The sequence below is a fragment of the Misgurnus anguillicaudatus genome, chromosome 18 (assembly GCF_027580225.2).
Source record: "Misgurnus anguillicaudatus chromosome 18, ASM2758022v2, whole genome shotgun sequence".
NCBI lineage: Eukaryota > Metazoa > Chordata > Actinopteri > Cypriniformes > Cobitidae > Misgurnus > Misgurnus anguillicaudatus.
Genome location: NC_073354.2, coordinates 27,145,673 through 27,170,526, shown reverse-complemented (window position 1 = coordinate 27,170,526; position 24,854 = coordinate 27,145,673). Strand labels below are relative to the sequence as shown.

The window sequence follows — 24,854 nt, the reverse complement described above, 5'->3', positions numbered from 1 at the left end:
GTATTTTGTAAACGTGTACTTTTGTTTTATCATAAATCCTTTCGAAGTGTGTGCAGCAGGCATGTATTTTGACATGATGCATGATGCACATGGTTCACATGAAGGAACAAACATATTTTGAAATCATGAGCAACACACAACACTCCGAACACATATTTTGAATTTGCGCCACTCTAAAGAGAAGTCATAGGCGCCACTGACTCAAACATGTAGATGATGATGGTGAGTTCTTGGTTTTGAAGGCAGTTGCTTGAAAGTGCACATAGTGTGCAATGTAGAGTTTTCAACGGGCCTGAAAATTACAACCCGACCAGGCCTGTGGCTTTTAAAGGTTCTCTAAGCGAATTCACACGTTTTAGGCAATAAAACCTTTTTTGTTTCATACAGTAAACATCTCACTATTTGCTGCCTGTCCCCTGAACACACTATAAAAAAACGCGGCCTCTGACAGCCCAGGCTTCGCAAACTGCATCAAAAACAAAGTGGTCAAACCTACCATCACAAAACATAACAAAGTGTTCCAGCCAATAAACGAAAATAAGGATTTGGGAGTGGGGGTTGGGCGCGTTCATGACTCTTTCAGAAAGCATAGACGGGAGGGGAGGAGTTAGCTATGCTCGTTTTTTTTTTTTGAAAAACTAAAAACTAAGAAACTAAGAAACTGATACACAACAGAGCTGTAAACTTCATGTGGCTTATGTAACCATATAACTTTATGTCCAAAAAGTGTGAATGCTTTTCCACTTCATAGTTCATAGCACACACTTAAAAGATCCTGCAGTGCAGCCTAACTGAAAGTTGCCATGAAGGATACGAGAGTGAATTACTGTGTCTAACACTGTATGGAATGTAGATCCACCATTACGCGAGTTCACGTGTCCTCGTTTGTAAACAATGCGAGCAGTCTGCTGAGGTTGCTTATGTAGGCTAAACCATAAGCATATTACATGATAGCAAATATAAATCAGGATAAATTAACTGTTACTTACTTTTGGAATATATCCTCCTCCAGTGTGTCCTCCAATGTTCTTCTTCTTAGGTAACGTTAAAGATAAACGGTTCTCTTCCTCCTTGTCCAGACATAAATAAAGATCTTCTTCACGGGTGTGTCTAAAGTTTATCATCCAAACATGTGGTAAAGTCTTTAAATCTGATAAAACTCTAGGCTTTGTTTGTTATTGTTTGAACTGTTCATCTGTTCATTACCATGTGAACAGCAGGTACCGCCTCTGGGCGTGACCGCATCAGAGATAATAAAGTCGGACAGGAAAAGCTGTACTCTCTTTACTTCAATGCAGATTATATAAACAGGCAATATCTGTTTTTGATTATAAATAGCTTGTTTAAAAGTAGACATTTCAGGCATTCTTTGGATATGTCTATCATGTTTGTGTTACGAGTATTTCTGGAGTTTCAATTGATTTTTGTAACCTGTTTTGAGAGACAGCTGGCGGAAATGTCTGAATGCGGACCCTATTTTTTTTCTTCATTTGACAAAAACACAAAGATCTGTTGTTATTGTGAATGTACACAAATTAAAGAAGACCCTTCACAGTTTTAAATGCTGTCAAACACGTAAGTGTTTTATTATTAATGATGGAGTATTTTAGAGATGCAATTTGTATTATCTGCGCCGCTAGATGGCGCCAGATAAAATCAATAACAATGACGTTGTTTAATGACGCTGTGAATGAGCGTGGACTTATGGGATTTGTAGTTTTTAACTCAACCGCTGATGGCCATCAATCAGACGCGAACGAGAAATCACGTTGATGGATAAGGTAATCAAGTCTTATAAATGTCGCGTTTGATGACATCGTTTATTTCATTATGTAAGTTTATATGTGACACAGAGTCCTGCACGGGTCCATTTTTGGAGACCCGTTCCCGTCCATACCCGCAAAGTTCAGCACCAGATCCGACCCGTCACCCATGATAATATCAAAATTAAATCCGCACCCGCCCGGACCCGTTAATATTTGGCACGTTACCCGACCCGTACCCGCATAAATCACACACGTTAAAATCATTCCAATTAAAGTGCTTTATTTTTTATCTCGTACCTCTCTCAACATCACAACAGCGTCATGAATAGGCTAATGAAACAGGCTAAAGTGCGCTCTGTTTTGTGCCATTTAAGTAGCCTATCGGCACAAATGGAACCTGATAACTATACAGAAATAGACATATTAATAAAAAAACAAGAAAAAAGAACAACCTACCTACACAACCCCTGCTGTGCTCCTAAGTCTCGTCTCGAAATGCTTTCTAAGAGAAGACGTTCAGCTTCCGGCTATCAACAGCAAAACTTTATGCCAAAGTCCTGCAACGCTTGCTCCAACTAGGCTACGAGAAGAATCAACAAACTGGTCGCGCACTGTTGTAGTGGTGGTGATGTGATGGGTCAAATGTCATATGTTCCGCGTGTTAAGCCGGCGGTCAGCGTTTTTTCCGCGCTCGGCGCTGAGCGTCGAGAGTTGAAAGAGATTAAAGTTTGGGTGAAATGCTCCGCTCGTCAATGTCAGTTGTCAGTTGTCACACGGCCGTCCAATCACAGTGGAGGAAGGGCGGGACAAGTATCACAACAACCAACCGGCTCACAGCTTAAGTATCACAGCTAAAAAGCGCTTGGCTGAAAAAACAGCCGTGTTTCAAAGTTTGGTGTGCACATCCTTAGACATACAAATTTTGCACATATTTTCAATTGCACTACTACCCGCCCACGCGGAGTTAATTATCCGCCCGCGACCCTGCCCGTGAATTTTAGGAATGTCACAATCCACCCGTTGGAGACACTTTTATGCCGTTGCAGGACTCTGATGTGATGTTCAAAACGAAATTGTTAGTCATAGATGTTACAGTATTAGTCCAAATTCGATGGTTAACACAGCACAGAATTACGTTTTCAACTTGCAATCTACAATGATTTTTCACATTATATATTGACAGTACAAATCTTATTGTGAAGTGTCTTAAAATGACCATTTATATTGCTGTACAATACCTCTTGATGTGCATATCATCCGTGGGAAGACGCACTGATTACACACCAATGTTGTGATCAATATAATAGCATATGTTTTTTTAAAGGGTTACGAATCAAAACAACTCACCCATCATGTAAAACACAAGCAGGATCAGAATCTCTGCTAGTTAAATGTTGTCGCGAAGCTCTCTCCATCCAGATAATGCAACACCAAATTGATCCTCATTCTTTCTCTCATTTTGTTCCAAACTCTTCTTGGGTTGTTTGGTTGGCCCGTACGCTTACAGGAGCTGTGTTTGATGACACAACCAGCGGCAGACGGTGAAGAGTATCCATAAGTCCATAAGCAAGCGCGTAGCCCGACAGGCGCTTATGCATAGTTCCGCATTTGTCTACGACACTGGCTGCGTCCGAAAACTCAAGGCAGTGACTTGTTGCCTCGCTGCCTCATGAGGAAATGACTTCGGAGGCATGAAGGCAGCTCAGAGAAAGGCTTTCGGATACACTTCAAAGGCAGCGTGTTTTAAATATAAACAGAGAGCGCCTTTGTGATAACTAATCACATATTTGAAAACTACAATACTAATTTCTCGCTAGAAATGCAATTAAAATGTGTAAAAAGTGAAAATCTACCTTTATTTACACTAAATTTGTGCTCCAGCATCTTTCTTGGCCGGCATTTTATTTTTTCGAGCTCGACCAGTGTTCTCATGTGGGTTACGTCAGTAAAGGCGGTGACAAAGGGTCACATGGATATTTACGTCATTGACAGGAGATTGCACTGCCCCGTGTCAATGTTTTGAATGGAAATTTTCTCACGGTTTACAAGTAGTTGAAAACATTACAGATATCGATAGTAATCAGCTGGACAAAATATATAACACTGGCCTAGTGGTTTTTGGACATTTTACTGCAAATATCTTACAAATTGCACCTTTAAGTTGATTCTGCTATGATAAGGAGAAAACACGTTCAAACGCAATGCCGCGTTTTTGGATTGTATTTAATAATACAAACAATACAAACAACTGAAACTAAAAACTTAAAATATATAAATAGGCTATATAAATATGCCTTAAGTAAAAATCACTCAATAATTAATAAAAAGAACTCAAGTACCCAGCCAGCGGCTACCCCTCCTGTAGTAGCGACAGTGAATTCACCAGCGGCAAGTTTACTTTTCTACATCTTCTTCTCCAGGCTAAAAGTGTGCACGCAGCAGCGTCAGGTCTGCCCTCCCATAATGCACTTTGCACGCAGCAGTCAGACTTTCTTTATGGTGAACAGCAGCGATGATAAATAAATAAAAAGTTCACTGAGCGGATAAGATTAAGCCGAGGTCTGATTTGCTTATATTTTTATATTTTTTGAAATGCGGGCCCCGACCCGTTGAGAACTCTAGTACAATGTATTATTTTTTATATAACTTTATACAAGTTATAACTAATAACTAATGCAACACTACATTTTACAGTTATAGTAAAACCACCAACACCACCACCATCAACAACACCACCATCACCACCACCAACAACAACAACACCATCACCACCAAAAACAATAAAACCACCAACAACACCAACTGTACAACAACTAACAGGTAGTATGTACTGTAATAATAATAATGAGATACACAACAAATATATAAAGAGCTCAGATGCACAACCATCAGACACAAACTGAGCCTGGGATTAAGCAGATTTGACACAAAATTATTTGATGTATATAATTTGTGTCAATAGCATTAGGTCAATGTCATTATCTAATTGTTGACGGATTTAGTGTTTAGCAGCTTTTGCATCTGAGTTCCTCATATATTTAATGATGATGAATATTTACCACACTGTATGTTTTACATTGTTCTAAATGCCAGTAAAAGCATCTTGACTTTAAGGTGTTTATCCCAAATTTGTCCCAAATTTGAATAATTTTATAAACTTAAGGAGATAGTTTACGCAAAAAGAACAAAATTCGGTCATTTACAGAACTCATACAGGTTTAGAAAACATGAAAGTGATTAAATAACGACAGATTTTTCAATTTTCGTGAACTGTCCCTTTAAAGAAATTATATGAATAAAACATTTCAAAATTCCCTTTTCATAACTTTTACAATTAAGTTGAGGAAATCAAATTAGACAAATACTAGAAACTTGTTCTGGGAAAAACAATAAACAGATGAAATTTTATGTGAATTAATGTCAGAGGCGGGCACTACTTAAGTATTTTTACTTTCTACATAAAAGTACATTTTTAAGTATTCATATTTTATCAGTGTTTTTCTTTGGAAAACATACATTCCAAAGCATATTATCATAATTTTTAATCCACTACATTTCATTATTTCAAGTTTTTGGTGTATATTTAATTTTTAAGTACATTAAACATCTAGTATTTTTTTTACTTTTACTTAAGTAAAAAGTACTTTTGTCCCAAGACAAACACTCTGATAAAGCACAGATGCTTGGAAAATTTATTTAAAATACTCAAGTAGTGTCTGCCCCGGATTAATATAAACTTCTTTTTGAAGATCCCTTAAATAGGTTTGTTCAAATTCACTTTAAAGTACAGTGTGATGATGTTTTGTGTTAGTACTGAGAATTGTTGTGTAAATGTATTTTTGCTATGCACACATAATTTATTTATGTATGTTTTTTTTTTAAGTTTTTTACATGTCAATGCGAATAAACCAAACTTTTGACACCAATCTCATGAGCAAAACTGGATGGAAGTACAAATACTATGTAAAAAACATTAGATCCGCAGTGAGTATTACATATTTCAAGTGTTAAATCTATTGATTGTTTTTGTTTGCATAAAAAACAGCTTTAACACAGGGCTGGACTGGGACTATAAATCGACCCTGGCATTTTTTTTTTTTTTTTGGTCAAGGCAGCCCACCACTACAATCCAATATCGACACCATATCAAGGACACCATTCATATGTTTACACTATCATTTCACCAAAAACTACGTCTGTATGCCTTCTGTTGCACTTGATGTTGTAACTTTTAAAACATTGTTGAAAACCTACTTGTACTCCCAGTCTTTTTTAATATTGTTGTTTTAGAGGGATAGTTCGGCCAGGGACGATGTTGAACCCATGATTTGCTCACCCCCAAGCTGTCCGAGTTGCATATGTCCATCGTTTTTCAGACAAACACATTTTCGGATATTTTAGAAAATTTTTTAGATCTTTCTGTTCATTAAATGTAATGTTACGGGGTCCAGCAATAGTCCACGACCTTCAAGTCCAAAAAAGTGCGTCCATCCTTCACAAATTAAATCCAAACGGCTCCAGGATGATAAACAAAGTCTTCTGTGGGTTCTGTGCGGTGTTGTTGTAGAAATATCCATATTTAAAATGTTATTAACGTTATAAGCTACCTTCCGGTAGCGCCGCCATCTTAGACTCAGGAGAGAGTATTAGCGTAGGCTACGCACTTTTCTTAGTGACGTATAACAAATTCGGAGGGCGGGGCACAGAGCAGCAGCAGAGAAACTCTGTACGCTGCGTAAGCTCTCATCCTGAATGCGCATCACTCCAAAATGGCGGCGCTACCGGAAGGTAGTTTATAACGATAATAACATTTTAAATATGGATATTTCTACAACAACACCGCACGGATTACCCACAGAAGACCTTTGTTTATCATCCTGGAGCCGTTTGGATTTAATTTGTGAAGGATGGACGCACTTTTTTGGACTTGAAGGTCGTGGACTATTGCTGGACCCCGTAACATTACATTTAAAGCTCACGTAACACACGCTGTTTCTGCATTTCTGATATCAATCTGGAGTACCTATAGAGTAGTATGACATCCTTTATATCTCTGAAGAGTCTTTAGTTTAATCAGATTTATAAAAGAAAGATTAGCTTAACCGAGTCTTTCCGATAACGTACGAAAAAATGAAGAAGGACGAGTTATAACACGGGAGGAGCGAGTACGAGTCATGCAACACTATACAACACTTATAACGTATGATTCACTACATGTTCGTGTCATTTATATAATATACACGCGCCTATTTCCAACATAAGACAGAAGTCTTACTTACCACGTGTAACTCGTCATGACCCGGTTCCACCGCATCAAACACACACGCAAAACTCCGCTGCTAATCCGGATAATAAACTATATCCATTGTTTTCATAAGGCTGGATGTCTTCTCCTTACATCCAAAAACACACTTCTTGTTGTGCCATTGTTGACTTTTGAAATTAAACAAAGCTGAGTGGCGTGATAAGCTGTTAGCAAGCTCTAGCGTCTCCCGCTGACTGACGGCTGGGCGGGGTTTTCCGGGGGAAGTTTTCCGGCGGAAGCCCATATAAAGAAGTGATACGTATCGAAAACCCCTTAAACGTCAGTTAGAACCGTAATCGAAAAAAATTAGCCGAAACCCTGGCGAAGTGCATTCGGCACAGAAATACTCTGAAACACGCCCAACTGCATTTTTGACACTTTGCCTACGTTTAGCATGAGGAAACAACTCTATAACTGTGTTAATAAGTCAGAATGCTTGAAATACCATTAAACCCCCCCTTTAATGAACAGAAAGATCTAAAATATTTTCTAAAATATCCGAAAATGTGTTTGTCTGAAAAACGATGGACGTGTGCGGCTCGGACGGCTTGGGGGTGAGTGGATCATGGGTTTGATATCGTTTTTGGCCGAACTATCCCTTTAATGATGTTTTTCTGTGTTGCCTGTTTTATATTTCTGCTTTGTTCAGCACTTTGGTCAGCGCTGCTGTGCTAAATGTTCTAAATAAACTTTACTTACAGTACTTACTAGTTTACATGTGTGCATGCCTTCTGTGTGTACTAGTTTACGTGTGTGTATGCCTTCTGTGTTTAAGTTAACCAGTGTACTCACTTGCGCTTGACTTACTCTCGGGTATATCAATAACAGCAATTAACGGCCCATTATTGAATTATATTGCATTGTAGTGGTTTACGCTATCAATACAGAAAACAAACAAATGGACCGCTGTCCCTGCAGGATAGGTCTTGACAAAAAAAAACTAAGCAAAAAACCCCCACTGTATTAGCCCCAAAGTGTATCGATCCACCAGTAATCCAGCCCTGATTTACAGTCATTTCATCTGAGCAGTACAGGAATCCATTTTCTACACTTTATTTTACTTTTGTGTACTTTGGGGTGTGTATACTACACTAAAACAATGTGCATTGGCTATGTTTGCTTTTTACAGATTGACAAAAGTTACAAGAATTTGCATGGTTACATTCAAGGTTCTGTAAAAGTCACCCGCTTCAGGTATAAAAGTTTAGAATCTACAGATAAACTCGAAATGTGCTATTGTTGTTTTTATCCCTTGAGTTAATCCAGTGTCTTTTCGTTTTGGTTTGTGTTTTGCTCCTAAGGTCAGGTAGCATTATCGCAGACTACACAATTACAGCAAACAACAGCTATTTGGATGTTTCATTGGTAAACACACAGGTTTCTGACGCTCTCTTCAAAGCAGGAATCCCTTTAGTTCAGGATGCTTTTGCTGAAAGTGGTATGAAATTTCTCATATATGAATCTCTTTGCATTTTCTGGGGCTTTGTATTTTATATAGTTAATTCTGTGCACAAATGTTCATGTACCTATTGAGAGTGAGGAGCTGTCGTCATGGTACAGAGCCCCTCCCCCTTTCCGCCATGTTGGCAGGAATCCGGCGGCAGAACGTGATTGTTTACGTGTGTTCTTAGCTCGGTAGTAGAGTAGTTTTTCGCAATTCTACACTGTTTTACAATGCCTCGCATTTACTGCTGTGTTAAAAACTGCTCCAGTACCTCACATGATACATGTGGAAAATATACGAACAATGGAATACAGTTTTTTAGGTTACCGAAATGAAGACACCATTATGCATAACAAAGACATCTCAAACAATAGCATCTTTGTATTAAAAATGTAATAATTGAACAAATGACACTTACAATTGTCATAAACATGCATAAAACCTCCTTTATATTCGTGACATGTGTCATGTCATAAATAATTATGAAGGTTTTATGTCAGTCTTAGGCACACCCCTTCAAGTAAAGTGTTACCCACACTGTTAATGGCTTTAATCTTTAATCATTTACATCTTGCAATCACAGATATAACTACCATAGCCAACCCAGAACTGGTTTGTCCACTTTGCAGCCCCCAACACAAAAACCTGGTCATTGGGCTAAAATCAAATTACAACTAAATACCTAAATATTCTCCATCAAAACATGTTGGAAACGTTTGTGTACATTGAACATCTCGTTACAATCTAGTGTTTAGAAACTGTCTCCTACCGTCTCCTACCGTCACGGCCGACCGGCTCAGACCCCACCCAAATCGGCACGTGACTCCTCACTCTCAATAGTTATGTACAGTACATACTGTAAGTTGCTTTGGATATAAGCATCTGCCAAATGCATAAATGTTGAATATTGCCTCAAATAAAAATAAATGAATTAAATATTATTATGAGAATGTATACTGCTTGTAAAAATAATAATGGTGAGATGAGCTGTATTTCTTTTACTTTTATAGAGGAAAAAATCCTGACAACCAAAGATAAATTTTATGCTCACCAAAATGTGGAACTGAGGTGTACGCGTCCAAATTCTGTTGCGGGAACAATGAAATGGAGAGTGAATGACAAAGATCCTGCAGAAAACAGTGCAAAATACACCATTACAAATGAGAATAGCACTCTTATTGTGAATGACGCCAGTGAAAGTGACACTGGTGAGTTATGTGATTTATCTTTGTCAGTAAGTCCTATAATGTATGACAAAGCGGCTATGAGTAGATTCTGCTGAAAGGACTCTAAGGGCCGCTATTTTAACGATTTAAGCGCATGGTCTGAAGTGCACGGTCTAAATTGCCATAGCCAAATCCACTTCTTCTAATTTAAAGGCGGAGTCCACGATGTTTGTAAAACGCAGTGGAAAAGGAGACGGGCCGACTACCAAAACACACGTATAGCCAATCAAATCAAATCAAATGCCGGGTTGCGTATGTGTGGGACGGGTCTATCAACAGAAGGTCCAGATTCTATTGGGGTAGGGGCGTGTTTGTTTGGGTGATTTCAAATATCAACATTGGCTTTCAAACATCGTGGACTCCGCCTTTAATGACAGGAAAAATGGGTTGTGCGCCAAGTGCACGGCCTAAAGGGTTGTTCCTATTCTTGTAATGAGTAATGGGTGTGTTTTGGGCATAACGTGCAATCAACCAATGAGAGTCTTATCTCTCATCCCCTTTAAAAGCCAGTTGCGCTGGCGCTATGTCTAATCCCTATTTAGATGACGGACTTTGTAAACTGAAAAACTATGCGGAGGAAGAAGACCCCCAGTTTAAGATTGATGTTAAATAATTGTGTTGTTTTCATTTGTATTGAAATTTTTATTTTGATGCATCGCGGTGCGTCAAAGGCTTCACTGCGTATCATTATGGTGCTTGAAGCTTCAGCATGAAGCCGTGTATAGACTGATAATCAGGCCCTATTCACCGTCTCACCAGTGAACTGTTGTATATGCACGGCGTGATGGGATGATGTTCCCCCATAGCGTCAGCAACTGATGCAATGCGAAGTGAATCGTATTGAAAGGGAACGTTTAGGTTACTCACATTACCATGGTTCCCTGAAATAACGGGAATAAGCATTGCATATCTGGCCATGCTATAAACGCCATTGTAGTGAGCTTTATTCAGCTTCACACTTCAGTCGAATAAGGTAAGCGAAATAGTGTTCTACCAGCACTTATATAGAGCGTAAGCCCACCCTTTCTTGCCTGCGTGTTCCCGTTATTTCATGGAACCATGGTTACATGAGTACCTAAACGTTTTTTAAAGGATTACTTAAAAATGTTTCTCATCTCACCATATCCACAGGTACAGAGTCATCATATACAATAAATCCGTGGGGTAGCTTTTAAAAAAAACATTTCAAAATAAATGCAATATTTGCATTTGTTTAAAGCAAAACATGGTGGCTACAGGTGAAGCTGCTCTTTACACCTTCTGGCGTATTATAATCAGTCCTCAATAATAGAAAGACTCAATAATAATCATTTTCATTTTAATCCTTTAATTTTTCATATTATAAAAAGTGTTTTGTTTTGCTGCGCATCCATGTGTGGGATAAGCAAACGAGCATTGTTGTCCTGTATTACAAACACGCTCATTAAATAACAAAAAAATATGGTGCTATTGACTTTAGAGCAGTTTTTGATGGTCAATGGCGTAGTCTATTTTAGTTGCCTTAAAAATAGCAACAATGCGCCTGAACACACTTTGTTTTCAGACCAGAACGCCCATGGGTGCAAAATTGGGCACAAGTGCATTTGCTACTTAAATAACGCAGTGCTAAGCATGACAATGATCATTGCGCCGGGTTGAAACTATCAAAAGACAGTTGCGTCACGCATTGCGCTGCATTGCGCCGGGTGTATGATAGGGCCCTAAAAGTCTATACTACACTATAGTATGACGGCATTGGTCTGAATTACATTTTTTTTGTATACTGTAGGCCTATATAAAACCAGAAAATGTGATTGTCCGTGCTTTTTAAAATATCACATATGTATTGATATCTTTGTTCACTTGCAGGTAGATATTCATGTATCATAGAAAGGTCCACAATACCTTACATTCAGTGGCAAACAGTATCTATTCAACCACAGCCTAATATCATAGTGGACCCAACTGCAATAAAGTTTCAGTGTAAAGACCAGACTGTTCCATTAGAATGCTGTGCAGATGGTTACCCAATTGAGTGGGCCTGGACTCCTCCTGGTGATGAAGTGAAAATTTCAGGTTGTATATTCTTATAAAAGTAACTGAATGTATAACTCCCGTGCAAAACTTTTTTTTTAATGCATTGTTTTTAGGAGTCCACACCGAAATGCAGTACGCCAATAGAATGTCTATTAGTAAATGCTGAAATTTTTATGTCTCATTGGCAGAGCTGATCCTAGACTTCTCTAAGCAAATTTGAAAATCGGCCTTGACAGCAAGTTCAATGAAACCCATTCATTGTCTCTGCTTAAAGGGATACTCCACTTTTTTGAAAATATACTTCAGCTCCCCTAGAGCTAAACATTTGATTTTTACCGTTTTGGAATCCATTCAGCCAATTTTCGGGTCTGGCGCTGCCACTTTTAGCATAGCTTAGCACAATCCATTGGATGTAGACCATTTAGCAGATATGGCTAGGAACTATACTTTGCTGCTGTACCATGGCTGCAGGAAGTGCAATGATATTATGCAGTAACCGAAAATAGTCCCTGTTATAGAAAGTTACTAAGAGTTTACCGGAAGTTACGTGTGGACCACTACAGCCACTTGTTTAGGTTGTTACTGCTGAAACCGTCTATACACAGAATAGTTAAAAACATCTGTAATGACAAGAATTCAGGAAAACATAAGCATTTCAACAAACTTGCTGAGCTCATTATTATCTATGTCCATACAGACTTTGCGCAAATATAACAAATTGTTTTAAAAAGCAATTAGAAAACACAGCGTGTACAAATAACAAGGTCATAGGAGATACAGCCATCTTTTAACAACAATACAAACTGGGAACTATATTCTCAGAAAGCGAAGCACTGCTACTTGGGCATAATGATTACTCCAACTCTGAGCAAACTCTCTGCTCCTCACCACAGGGCTTCTCAGGTGTTGTGAGCAAATCACTCCACCCAAGTAGCAGTGTTTCACCTTTGTCAATCACCACCGTTTCAAGTGCGAATCATGTTTTAAACAACATTAAATTTATCACTGCAGTTATTCTTTCTAAAACGTTGCGGTGTGAACACAGCAATGTAGACATGAACAATGAAAGTGTAATTGTACATGACCACCAGTGTTGGGAGTAAAGTCTTATTGTGATCTACTCTGTACTGTTATAGGATCTAGATGCATCACATTACAACATAAAATTTTAAGCACAGATTGTGGTGGAAATGCAATCTTCACATGTCAACTAAAGAAAATGACAGGATTACAAACATCTCAATATAGTGGGAGCAGAATCCAAGTTCAGACAGTTAGAGGTGAGTGTTAAATCTATAGAGTTTCTTATTTTGCATCTGTTAGTTGAAATAAATGAAATTAATGATTTTTTCCAAACTTTCTAATATATCTGTTAATATTTTCAAATTCCAGAGTATAACTGTACAAATGACACACTTGGAGTTGGAAAAATAGGGGACATTGTTACGGGCCTGTGTGAGAAAGACCTGGAAGGCCTCATAACTTACGAATGTAAACCAATATCAGATCTCAAATATGACTGGATACCTATACAGAGAGATTGTGTTGTTCAAGCTATCAAAGATCTTGAAAGGAAAGCTGAGGTAATCTATTTTAACTATATTGATTCACAAACATATTTCTTATATTAATGTTTCTAATGTTTACTTATTAATGTAATAAAGGTTTTATTTGTGGAGGAGATTCCAGTGTTTATGGCAGACCTCAGTAATGCTACAGAGCAAAATCATATTGAGATAACACAATCTGCTGACACGGTCCAAACAATTGTTGACATACTCTACAAAATTGCTAGTATCTCTCACACTATTACCATCAGTCAACCTGTGATGGAGGTATGTATTCAGGTTTTTATGCAAGTTTATTCCGTATTACATTGAATTATGCTTGTTTGTGCCATGATCAGTCATTATGCCTCATATATTCTCTCATGATGACTCTCTTGATGTACATTGATGTTCAAAATGCATGACATTAACTTTTTTTTACTTTCTCCACCATTGATGAGTTATCTTGTCAATTAATAGAAAACATTTGCATAAAAAAAAACGTGTTCCTGATTAATTTCATGTTAATCTGCAATACCACGATTATCCACTAAATGGCTTTACCCAATTTATAAAAAACTGAAACCAAAGCATTATTTGCTCATTTTAAACTCATTAACATACATTTTTAGATTTTGATAAAAAATATATTTAAAAAAATACCCATATATACTAGTCATAATTTTCTTTTATTTTTTGTAGGATTTTCTTAAAACAGTGGACATCATTGTATCAGATGAATCTAAAAACACATGGGGAAAATTGAACAATGGTAACACAACAGGAAATAAAAGTACCAAACTTCTGCAAGCTATTGAAACTATAAGTGATTGTCTTTCCAGTGACAGTTTTGTTATTAGTCAATCCTCCATTCAGTTAACTAGAACAACAATGGAAAACTCATTTACTGCAACATCTCTACTACCAAACTCAACTACTCAGATTATGATACCAAATGTTGAACCGACCCTCATAACCATTATTATCTTCACAAAACTTGACAATGTTTTACCAACTCGAAATACTTCTAATAATGACAACAAGACATCAGAAAACAGCATCAATGGAGATGTGGTAATAATAAAGGTTCATGAAAATATTAACAATATTTCATTTACTTTTGACATTACAAATACATTATTGAAAAATCCTCAGTGTGTCTTTTGGAACTTTGATCTCGATCACTGGGATCCCACCGGATGTAAAGTCAAGCCTTCAGGGATGGACATGGTTACATGTGAATGCAACCACACAACCTCTTTTTCAATCCTGATGTCACCAGCTCCAATTGATAACCCAGCCTTAGACTATATAACATACATTGGTGTAGCTATTTCAATGGCCAGCTTGGTTTTATGTCTCATTATTGAGGCGATCGTATGGAAGTCAGTCACAGGAAATGACACGTCATACATGCGTCACACTTCAATAGTCAACGTCGCTGTGTCACTGTTGATCACAGACATCTGGTTTATCATCGGAGCTGCAACTGCAAATCCAGGACAACCTACACCAGTGAATCCCTGCAGTGCAGTGGTTTTCTTCATTCACTTTTTTTACCTGGCTCTTTTCTTCTGGATGTTCATTTCAGCACTTTTGCTCTTAAACCACACTACCATGGCTTCATCTCAAATATCCAGGACTAAAATGATGTCCATTGCCTTCACAGTTGGTTATTGTGCACCTTTTCTCATAGCAGTTATTACCGTCGCATCCACAGCTGGAGCTGGTAAATATATTTGGACGAGAGATGCATGTTGGCTGAACTGGTTTGAATCTAAGGCCCTGCTGGCTTTTGTGATTCCAGCTCTGACCATTGTTGCCTTTAACCTCCTGGTTTATATTGTGGTTGTGCCTAAGAAATTACCGAGAGAAGTTGGTGCTCAATCAAATGAGAGACATACTCTTGTGGTCATTCGACGATGTCTGGTCATTCTGACTCCTATCTTTGGTCTAACATGGGGATTTGGCATTGGAACCATGGTGTCATCTAACTTTGGCATTCATGTGGTGTTTGCAATCCTCAATTCACTGCAGGTATGTATTTTTAACATCGATCAGTGTTTTATGTCTGTTTAGTTATTCATATAACTGTGTAATAAGTACTAATGTCATTAAAACTCCTTTAGTGTGATACAATATTTATTTAACAGTATAGTACATTATACCTTACATAGCATGTTTAACATGGAGTCTAGTAAAAAAACTAATGAACACTGTTTGACTGAAAAATATTGCAGCTATAGCAATACAAGTGTAATGTTGTTTTATCTTAATTTATGTGTAACGTTTCTTTTAAAGGGTTTCTTTGTTTTGGTGTTTGGGACGCTTTTAGACCGAAAGGTATGAGTTTATTCTGTTACTTTATCTACTTTGACAAAAACCTGTTGCAAAACCAATACTTTTTTTAAACAGAAACTATAAAGCCTATTTTCTGTCAATGCTACTATAATCAAAACATTAAATTTTTTAACAATCCATCATTAATAACAAGTATTATGTAAAACATATGATCCTTTTCAACATTTCATATCAAATCCAACGATTAGATGCAATTAATTATTTAAACCAAACATATATAAAACATTAAATACAATAGATGGAAACATAAATAATGAACAATACAGAAAACATACAAATGAAAGATAATCAAAATTAAGATCTGAGAACTAAAAGGTGGGATTGTGGAGTTAAACATTCTCACATGAAAAAGTATAGTAGACACATTATTTACTATAGTAAAGTGAAGTAATATTTTGCGACAACCTTTACACTTCATCAACACAGAATGAACAAGGCGTTTTCCTCAGATCAAAATTTTCAAGTAATGAAATATTTGAAAATGTTTCTATGAATGTTTTTTAGTAATAGAAGGCAAATAAAAAGTATTAAAGGTCCCATTCTTTCTGTGTTTTTGAAGCTTTGATTGTGTTTACAGTGTGCAATATAACATGTGTTCATGTTTCATGTGTAAAAAACTTGTTTTTTTTTTTCACACACTTTACTTATCTGTATACCACTGTTTTCACTGTCCTAAAAATGGGCTGATGTCTTCCTTGTTTTATGAAGTCCCTCCTTTAGAAATATGTAATGAGTTGACGTTATTCAACCGGGAAGTAGAGACCTGTAGTCCAAACCGGCCTTTTGCTGTAGGCTTTTAAAGGGGAATTCTTTTAAAGAAAATATATCGCATGGCTTTATCATTTTGCAGGTATTATTTATGCTATTATAGCAACATTACACACTAAATAAAGTTTGTAAAATGAGATCAAGAAGAACGTGACCTTTAAAGCAAACAAGTCTTAAGTCTTGGTGTCATTTTCGGTTTCAGGTTCAAGAGTCACTGCCAGCAAAGCTGTTCAAGAAATACTCCGGTAAATTACATTATATAAAGAAAACATCTCTATTTGAATAATGTGTGAATAATTTGATTCTTAATTATGCTAAATTCGTCATTTTGAGTAGACTATAACTTGACTCTGATATATCTAAATTACAGCGGTCATTTCCCATAATAATGCCATGGAGAAGTAAGTATATACAGTGTATACTATTTAAAAATAGATATTCACAAACGTATATCAAAATAATAACTTAATTTACAAATTAATCCAGTTCAAAAGGGTCACATAGTCTTGATTCTTCATGCAACTTGGATGATCAATGACTGTTTTATGTTTTGTGAGAGTTGTTCATGAGTGTCTTGTTTGATGTGAGCCATTAAACTGTCCACTGACAAAAAAATCCTCCAGTCCTACACACTCTTTGCTTTTCCAGCATCTTTTGTATATTTGACCCCTTTCCGGTAGTGACTGAGATTCATCTTTTCGTATTAAAGACATCTGAAACACTCATGCACAGCTATCACAAAAGATGCAAGCGCTCACTGATGTTAATGGCCAGACTGTAGAGGTACACTTTTGTTACAAAAGGTACTCTGTCAATCAAGTTTACTTGCGCTTTTTGTAATTGCAATTTTCTTAAGTCATGTACATTTAAAGAAATGTAAAGGACAGATTTTTCTGTCAAAATCTAGCTTTAAAATCTTCAAGTGTATGGCCAGCCTTAGTGACCCTAACATGTTGACAGGTTGTGTATATATTATAACTTAATTTTGGAAATATGGGGCAGTTGTGGGATAAATGCAGTCGGGCTGGAAAGGGTTAAATGGAGAAATCACGTTTCAAGTATGGGTTGCCATACATTGGCAATAATGTCTCTTCTTACATGTAGCCTATTCTTACTATTGATGTCTTCAAAATTAATAAATGTATAAAACAATACAGCAGTACTTTGACTAACACAAAATCAACTATTTACAGAAATGATCTAGTTCTACATCTGAGGCTTCCAGTGGATCCGATACCTTCATGAATGAATGATTAACTACAGTATTAACTCCGGGCAACAGTCTCAAGAAGTAAAATTACTGTTACATATCCTATACAAGATGCTGGGATTTGTGCTTGCTGGGGCGCCTACTGGCAGACAATGGGACTGCAATACTTTGACATTAACGAGAGATTTCCTGGTTTTTAAATAAATGTGAAATATTGTAGCCTTAAGTTACTCAGTCTACCCAGTAAAATGTTCAGACAAGCAAAATAAGAAAATATGAAATTGCCTCTGGTCTGCCCCGCCCCCAAACTCTGCCTATATGGAATGAACCTCCAGAAGACACTTAAAAAAGGAATAGATGGATGGATTTCTAAAATGGAATACATTTTTAAAAAATGTACAATATATGTTGTTGTTGTTAACAGTATGTTTATAGTTAATACACACACCTTAAATTCAATATGGTGCTTATAGTGAAGCATATTGTCACAGTAGTGTGTCACAATATAGTTCAATATATACTAAATGTATGTCAGTGTGATTTATATTGTTCTTGTTTTTTTGTGTTAAACTTTTTTAGAGTTTTAGTTTGGATGCTAAAATTGACCAACAAAACCCTGCTCTAAAAGAATATATTTTGAATAGATGTTTGAATGACGTGGCATGATAAAAAATGTGAAAAATATTTGCTATCCCCATGTGTCCCCTCTGCCTGTCTGCACATCTTAAGTTCAGCTGTGGGGCTGTTGAGATATTGCCCACAGGATGTTTAGCTAATTTTGCTGATTCAAGAAATAAACACATATGACATAAAATGAAGCCAATCAACATCCTCAAATCTGAATCTTAAGGTTAAAGCGCTGGGTCCAGATCAACCTAAACAGACTAGTGTATTTTTACTACAACTATGGTTTACACATAAAACCACAAATAGTTTTGGTAGCCATAGTTTACCCATGATTTTAGGGTAAAGCTGTTTTTAAATGTTAATCAATCCACCTAGAATCATGTTTTTAGTTTAATAAAACAGTGATTAATTTTCAAGTAGCTGTTTGATTTAAAGCATTTAATATTGGTTGTGCTTTTTTAACAAATGAACCAGGTTGCCAAATTTAACAAAGCAGTAGGCCAGGGGTCTCCAACCCTGCTACTGGTGAGCTACCGTCCTGCAGATTTTATGTGTGTTCAAGTTCATGCGGCGCTGCAGACGATTGGCGAGGTTTGCCGCTTGCAATCAAGGGTGGAGTTGAAGAAACCTTATGCTTGCCGTAGTGACGTGTTAGCCGTGTTTCCCTTATTATTACGAATAAAGTAAATTAGATTAAGAATTTGTTAAAAAACAAACCTTTTAGCTTCCAGTAATGGCGACAGAGTGATCAGTCATGTTTTTCACCTCTCACCGTCTACGTTACTGTTTTCATTATTTTCCACCACTCATCTTTCTTAAATACATTATTTAGTTGTTTCATAGTTAGCTTATCATGTCCAAGCCGTTAAAACAGAACATACCAGACCATTCCCGAGGCTTAACAGAAGATTTGACTGATTCTACCGAGGCTAGTGCTAGCAGCGGCCATGCAGCTAGCCATGAGAGCTTTACTTAAAAACATTGCTGAAGTCGTTGCAGAAAAAGGTCAGTGAACGCAAAAGATGATAAATGACTCTTTCACTAAGCTGGGGTGTGTTTCCCTAGAGCAGGGGTCGGCAAGTAACTTTGGCCGCGGGCCAATATTTTTTTTTAGCCAGTAGATGGCGGGCCAACTGTTGTTGGCACACTTACGTCTTATTTTGAATTAGCCTAGTATAGGCTATCTGATCTTTTGTCAAGAAACATTGTCTTTATTTCCTATTTAAAAGACGAAAGACAGCATTAAAATTTGCTAAAAACATGGTAATGGGTCTGTGTATCATTCGTTCAATCGTTTTTTTTTTTTTCAAATTAAAAACATAAAAATGAAAAAATTAACCACCACGGGTTTTCTGATTGTGTGCTCAGATAAAAAAATTAATTACTGGATTAGACATTTTTTTATTTAACTCCTTTATAGGCATAATATATCAATGAAATCATTTTAAACAGATCAAGTACTATAGTGGTAATATTACAGGCATTTGTGCTCTCATGAAATGCTCTTACAGTCCGACTTTTGAACTATTCCTTTTTTTATTAATATTTATCCGGGACACACACATACACACCTAAGGTTTAAGGAGGTCTCCGCTGGACTGTTTTTTGTCCAGCTCTGACAAGGTTCTATTCATACATTCATACACTTTGTGTTCACCCGCTTTATTTCCCGACCTGACGGGTCTGCAAAACTTAACGTCACGTTTCCAGAATCTCACATTCAAATGTCTCTAACGAAAAGAGACAGATAATTTTAAATGTTATACAAAAATTGTGTTCGTGCCAATAAAAATATTATTTTAACATTGTATTCATTGTATTTATAATGAAATATAAATAATAAATTAAATAGGACAAAGCCTCTCACTCAAATTTCTCACCACCATAAACCGAAACCATAGTTGGTTGCGGAGTTGCTGTTCAAATTGCTGAACATCCTCCTTTGCCAAATTTATAACGTTTTAAACGGAGGTATAGATCAAAGAACTATGCGTTAGGAAAATTAATAATGGCTTTATTTTAATAGACATGTAAAACCATATTTTGGCGGATTACTTTCCTTTTTTTAACGAATTTACCTGCCCATTTAGTCTTAATAATTAACGGTAAACGAACTTGACTTGCTGTTTTCGAAGGCAGGTCGAACCTTAGGTCGGGCTCGAGCCCCCAGTTCAAGTAGCAGAACACAACAGTATTCCTTTCAAATCTACTTTAAAAGTGTATTAGTTAAAATATTACTGCAGTAAAAGAGTTTATTTTTATCATATTTTGTAGTGGTTTCTAAAAGCCAGCAATTACTTTTCAGTAATTTGCGATGTCACGGAGTTTAACGTCTTCACGCGTGATGAATTGACATGATTTACGAGGTAAATTTGCAAATGATTCATGAAGTCATACCTCTGCAATTATTTGATCGATTGTGTTTTAGAAGTATGCTCAAACTCTAATGACAGTTATGATCGTGGATGCGCTGGTAGAGAAAGAGAACGAGAAAAAGCGGCCCGTTAAGATAGCTAGTATACGCATTTTTTTCAGGACATTCTTGCTATTTGTCAGTGTGTTATACGCAAATAAATAATAATGAAAAAAGTTCAAAAGTCGGACTGTAAGCGAATGAGACTTACAGGAAAGCATGGTTGCTATTCAAACCCTTATTAAAATCCTTATTAAAATGTAATCTGTGAGTACCTGATCTGTTTAAATTTATTTCATTGGTATATGTCTGCTAAGGTGTTCAATTAAAATTTGTCCGAACCCGTTTTCATTCCTTTTTTTATTTTTGATCTGAGCGCACATTCAGAAAACGAGTTCAGGAAATAAATAATAGAAAAACAAGTCGTTTTTCTTTATTTTCTTTTTGGTTTTGATTTGAAAAAACGAATGAAGGAATGATACACGGGGCCATTTTTGTAAACTGTTATTGCAAAATAAAAAAGTCTGATTAAAAAAAAAATTTAAAAGCGGACTTCAAATTAATCCGGCGGCCAGAAAATATTGCTGGCGGGCCACTTTTGGCCCGCGGGCCGCCTGTTGCCGACCCCTGCCCTAAAGCATCGTTAGCCAACTACTGTCGTAAGTTTTGTTGTTACTGACAAAGTTCATCGATTTGGTGTTTCCCGAAACCATAGTTCAAATGAAAATTCGCAAGCTGCATCGCAAACTTGTGTAGTTTGAATGACAGCTCGGCACCTGTCGTTAGAAGCATCGTTCCTTGTTATTATGATATGTAGACTTACGTTGATCATGCTTTTGAACAAAATAAGCAAAACACATGTAGTACACTCTATATCCATCATTCTAAATATATTAAAATTTTATTTTACGTCTATAGATTTGTAAGCAGAATTAAAGCGTTGCATTTGAAAACTGTGCATGTGCAAAGTCATACAAGCTTTAAGACCCTGGGGAATCCATGGGAGGGGTGATGTAAGAGGGAACTTGCGCATGAATTGAATATCTTGAAAATAAACAACAGATAACTAAATCATGATAACAAAATCAGTCTTCCAATACAATATATGTTATGTACAGCAATAATCTGACATTAAATCAATTTGCACAGATTAATAAATTCACCTCCCACGTGACATCATCAACTATGTTGTTAAACCAGCATGGTTCAAACGACGAATGTGCGACAAAATTACTATGCTTTTGGGAAACAGTCGTGACAAGGTAGTTTGTTTCTCCAACTATGCATCGGACTATGTTGGTTCAGCAGCGAGTTACGTCGTTGTTCAAGAAACGCACTCCTGGAGTATGGGCTGGACGCGAACGTTGACAGTATCACCAAACGCATCAATGATTTTGCTGCGATCTCCGACTCCCTCGCGACTCGCCAGGCTGAAACAGTATCTCCAACTTGGAAGTTGACATTGCTCTGCTAACAGTGAAACTGGCTACACTCGAGAAACATAACATGGCACTTATGGAGATGGTTATAGATCTGAAGGGTCGTTCCAGGCGAGACAATATCAGAATCCTAAACCTGAAGGAGTTCATTGATGGAATTGATCCTTTAATTTTCTTAGAATTCTTCATCCAAAAATGCTTGAGTTGCCAGTCCTATCGGTAGCAATTGACAGCGCACACCGAGGGCTTGTTACGCCTACAGATGGCCTGTTATTATCAAGATTCATCGCTTCAGAAACATCGCTACAATTCTGATCGCAGCTAGGCGCTTAGGCCAGCTTCAGTATGAGGATCAACTTCTTCGTATTGCTCCTGACATTTCACCTACAGTTCATGCCACGAGGAGAGCCTTCAACCCGATCTGCCCTGAACTTAATGAGAAAGGCATCCGCGGTGTTTATCTTCAAGGCGAACGGCATACAGAAAATGTTCAGGGACCTGAAAGATGCCAAAACTTTTATGGACAGTAATATGTCAATTCTTATCTTTAGGTTTGTGATGACTGTTGGTCTTTACAAAAGATATATCTCTTTTTTTCTCTATGATCCATATATGTTCAAACTAATGATGGGTGGTCAGCAAAAAGATATGGGAGAGCTTTCTTGCGTATAAACCTTTTTCTCCTATGTATAGTTTGTTTTTCCTGTTTGCTACATTGTTTAACTTTTTATTGACGCTTAAATGGCTGATGGTGTCAAGTTGAACTTTCTCAGCCTTAATGTATGGGGCCTGAATAAACCAGTAAAACGAGTTGCTACTTTGGATTTTTTTTTGTGGAAACAAAAAATAAATATAACCTTCTTACAAGAGACTCATCTGGTAAAAAGGGATACAAATTGCATGTTAAATCGTTTTTCCTTGTTCTTGCTTGCTCCCCAGCTTCAAATAAATCCAAAGGGGTGGCGATTATATGTCAGCATAATCTGAGCTTTAAGTTATTGGATACTTGGGCAGATGTACAATAACAGTTGTGAAAGTTCACATAAAAAACAGATGTCTCATTGGTTTCAAGTTATGCTCCTAATACTTTAAAAAAAAAATTACCCACAGATCGCTAAGGTACTTCTGGATTAAAAAAAAATAAGGCAGCAAAGATTTTTTTACAGTGATCCTGCATATGAAAAACCTTCTTACAATGGCTTGACACGTTGTGCTGTGACGTCAGAAGGGATAAGTAGACAATAGAAGATGGAATTTAGAAACTGAAAAAAGTGTTGATAAGAAATTTAGGCCTTAAGGCAATACTAAGTCAGTTTTTGTTTCTCTTTTATTGTGTTTGCTGATGTCGTAACTAAATGTTATAGTTGTGTCATGCAAAAATGTGGTATTTATTTTATAATTAATTATTCTCTATGAAAAGTCACGTAACATATTCAAAAGAAAAAAAATCGTATCGCCTAAAAGCATCTGTCTATCAATTTTACAGCATATCTAGGTCAGATGAAACTTGTTTTATTAATGCCATTCCGGCATCTATGTCTAGGATAAGAACCGGTTAATTTACATGTTGATCTACAAGGACAACTTGTTATCTCCAATTCACCTAACCTTCATGTCTTTAGACCAGAGTAGGCTATTTTTGTAAATAAGAACCAGCATTACTATAAACAGAATTGTTATCTCATAAAGTTCCAAACACTTATGACTTATATTCACTTATATTTACTTATATTCAGTCAAAAAAATAAACAACTACTATTACAGTAGAAGTTTTAGTGCAGGCTAGAAAACAAATATAAACATCAGATAAAATATCTTCTATGAGCATCTAGGCATGAAACAGGGATTTTGAGTTGAGTTTGCCGCTGTCTTTGGGTCAGGACTTGCACTTTACGACTCAACCGGCGATGCACTAACTTTACGAAGGGCTACCATGGTGCACAGAATACATAACAACTTCAACTGGACTGAAACTGCTTGTTGTTACTCTTTTTCATTGACTGCTTGCATTTTGTGATTTTTTAAAATTATTTCATGGTAAATGGACTGCATTTATATAGTGCTTTAAACAGACCTATGGCTATCCAAAGCGCTTTACAATTTGCCTCACATTGACCCATTCACTCCCACATTCATACACCGACGGCAGTGTCAGCCATGCAAGGTGCCAGCCAGCTCAACGGGAGCTGGGGTTAGGTGTCTTGCTCAAGGACACCGCGACACTTGGTCCGGTGGAGCCGGGGATTGAACCACCAATCTTCAGGTTTGTAGACAACCTATGAGCCACTGCCGCCCCTATCATAAAAGTATACCACTAAAACATATTTTGAGTTGAGGACAGACGGGGGGAAAAGCCCCTTTAAAACTGGTCCCAACCCAGCCGAGACTTGAAGAAGGGCCTTGTTACATACCATACTTAGACACTGTGCCGTCCCCGGATAGGAGAGCACTACTCTCTCATTGGTGTTTTACTAAATAGGGCAACATATTTATTTAAAAACAGAAATGGACAAGATTATGTGTAGTATGTGTGGGGAGGACTGATGTTCACAGATGAACGTTCTTAAGAGGTTTGTGTGTGTGTTTGGATTATAATGACAAACTTTTCTCCTCTGAACACAAACTGTACAGGCAATATACAAAATAATCCCTGTAAAACCACAGCTTATGAAATATTTAGCCTGTTCAACAAGCTTTAAGTAGCCTAAGTGGAGTCATAACAAATTCATGCA

At 37.0% G+C, this 24,854-nt stretch overlaps 1 protein-coding gene across 1 annotated transcript in view; it reads left to right on the top strand.

Moving 5' to 3' along the window:
• LOC129429681 (adhesion G protein-coupled receptor F5) overlaps window positions 1-16,734 on the top strand; it is a 30,909-nt gene extending 14,175 nt beyond the window's left edge. The window contains exons 8-19 of the mRNA XM_073856235.1: window positions 4,461-4,586; window positions 5,650-5,750; window positions 8,201-8,265; window positions 8,373-8,509; window positions 9,526-9,723; window positions 11,590-11,796; window positions 12,894-13,037; window positions 13,150-13,340; window positions 13,422-13,592; window positions 14,007-15,341; window positions 15,606-15,647; window positions 16,636-16,734. Coding sequence (XP_073712336.1) covers window positions 4,461-4,586; window positions 5,650-5,750; window positions 8,201-8,265; window positions 8,373-8,509; window positions 9,526-9,723; window positions 11,590-11,796; window positions 12,894-13,037; window positions 13,150-13,340; window positions 13,422-13,592; window positions 14,007-15,341; window positions 15,606-15,647; window positions 16,636-16,719 — 2,801 coding nt within the window. The 3' untranslated portion in view covers window positions 16,720-16,734. The remainder of the gene's footprint in view (window positions 1-4,460; window positions 4,587-5,649; window positions 5,751-8,200; window positions 8,266-8,372; window positions 8,510-9,525; window positions 9,724-11,589; window positions 11,797-12,893; window positions 13,038-13,149; window positions 13,341-13,421; window positions 13,593-14,006; window positions 15,342-15,605; window positions 15,648-16,635) is intronic.
• The last annotated feature ends 8,120 nt before the right edge of the window (window positions 16,735-24,854 follow it).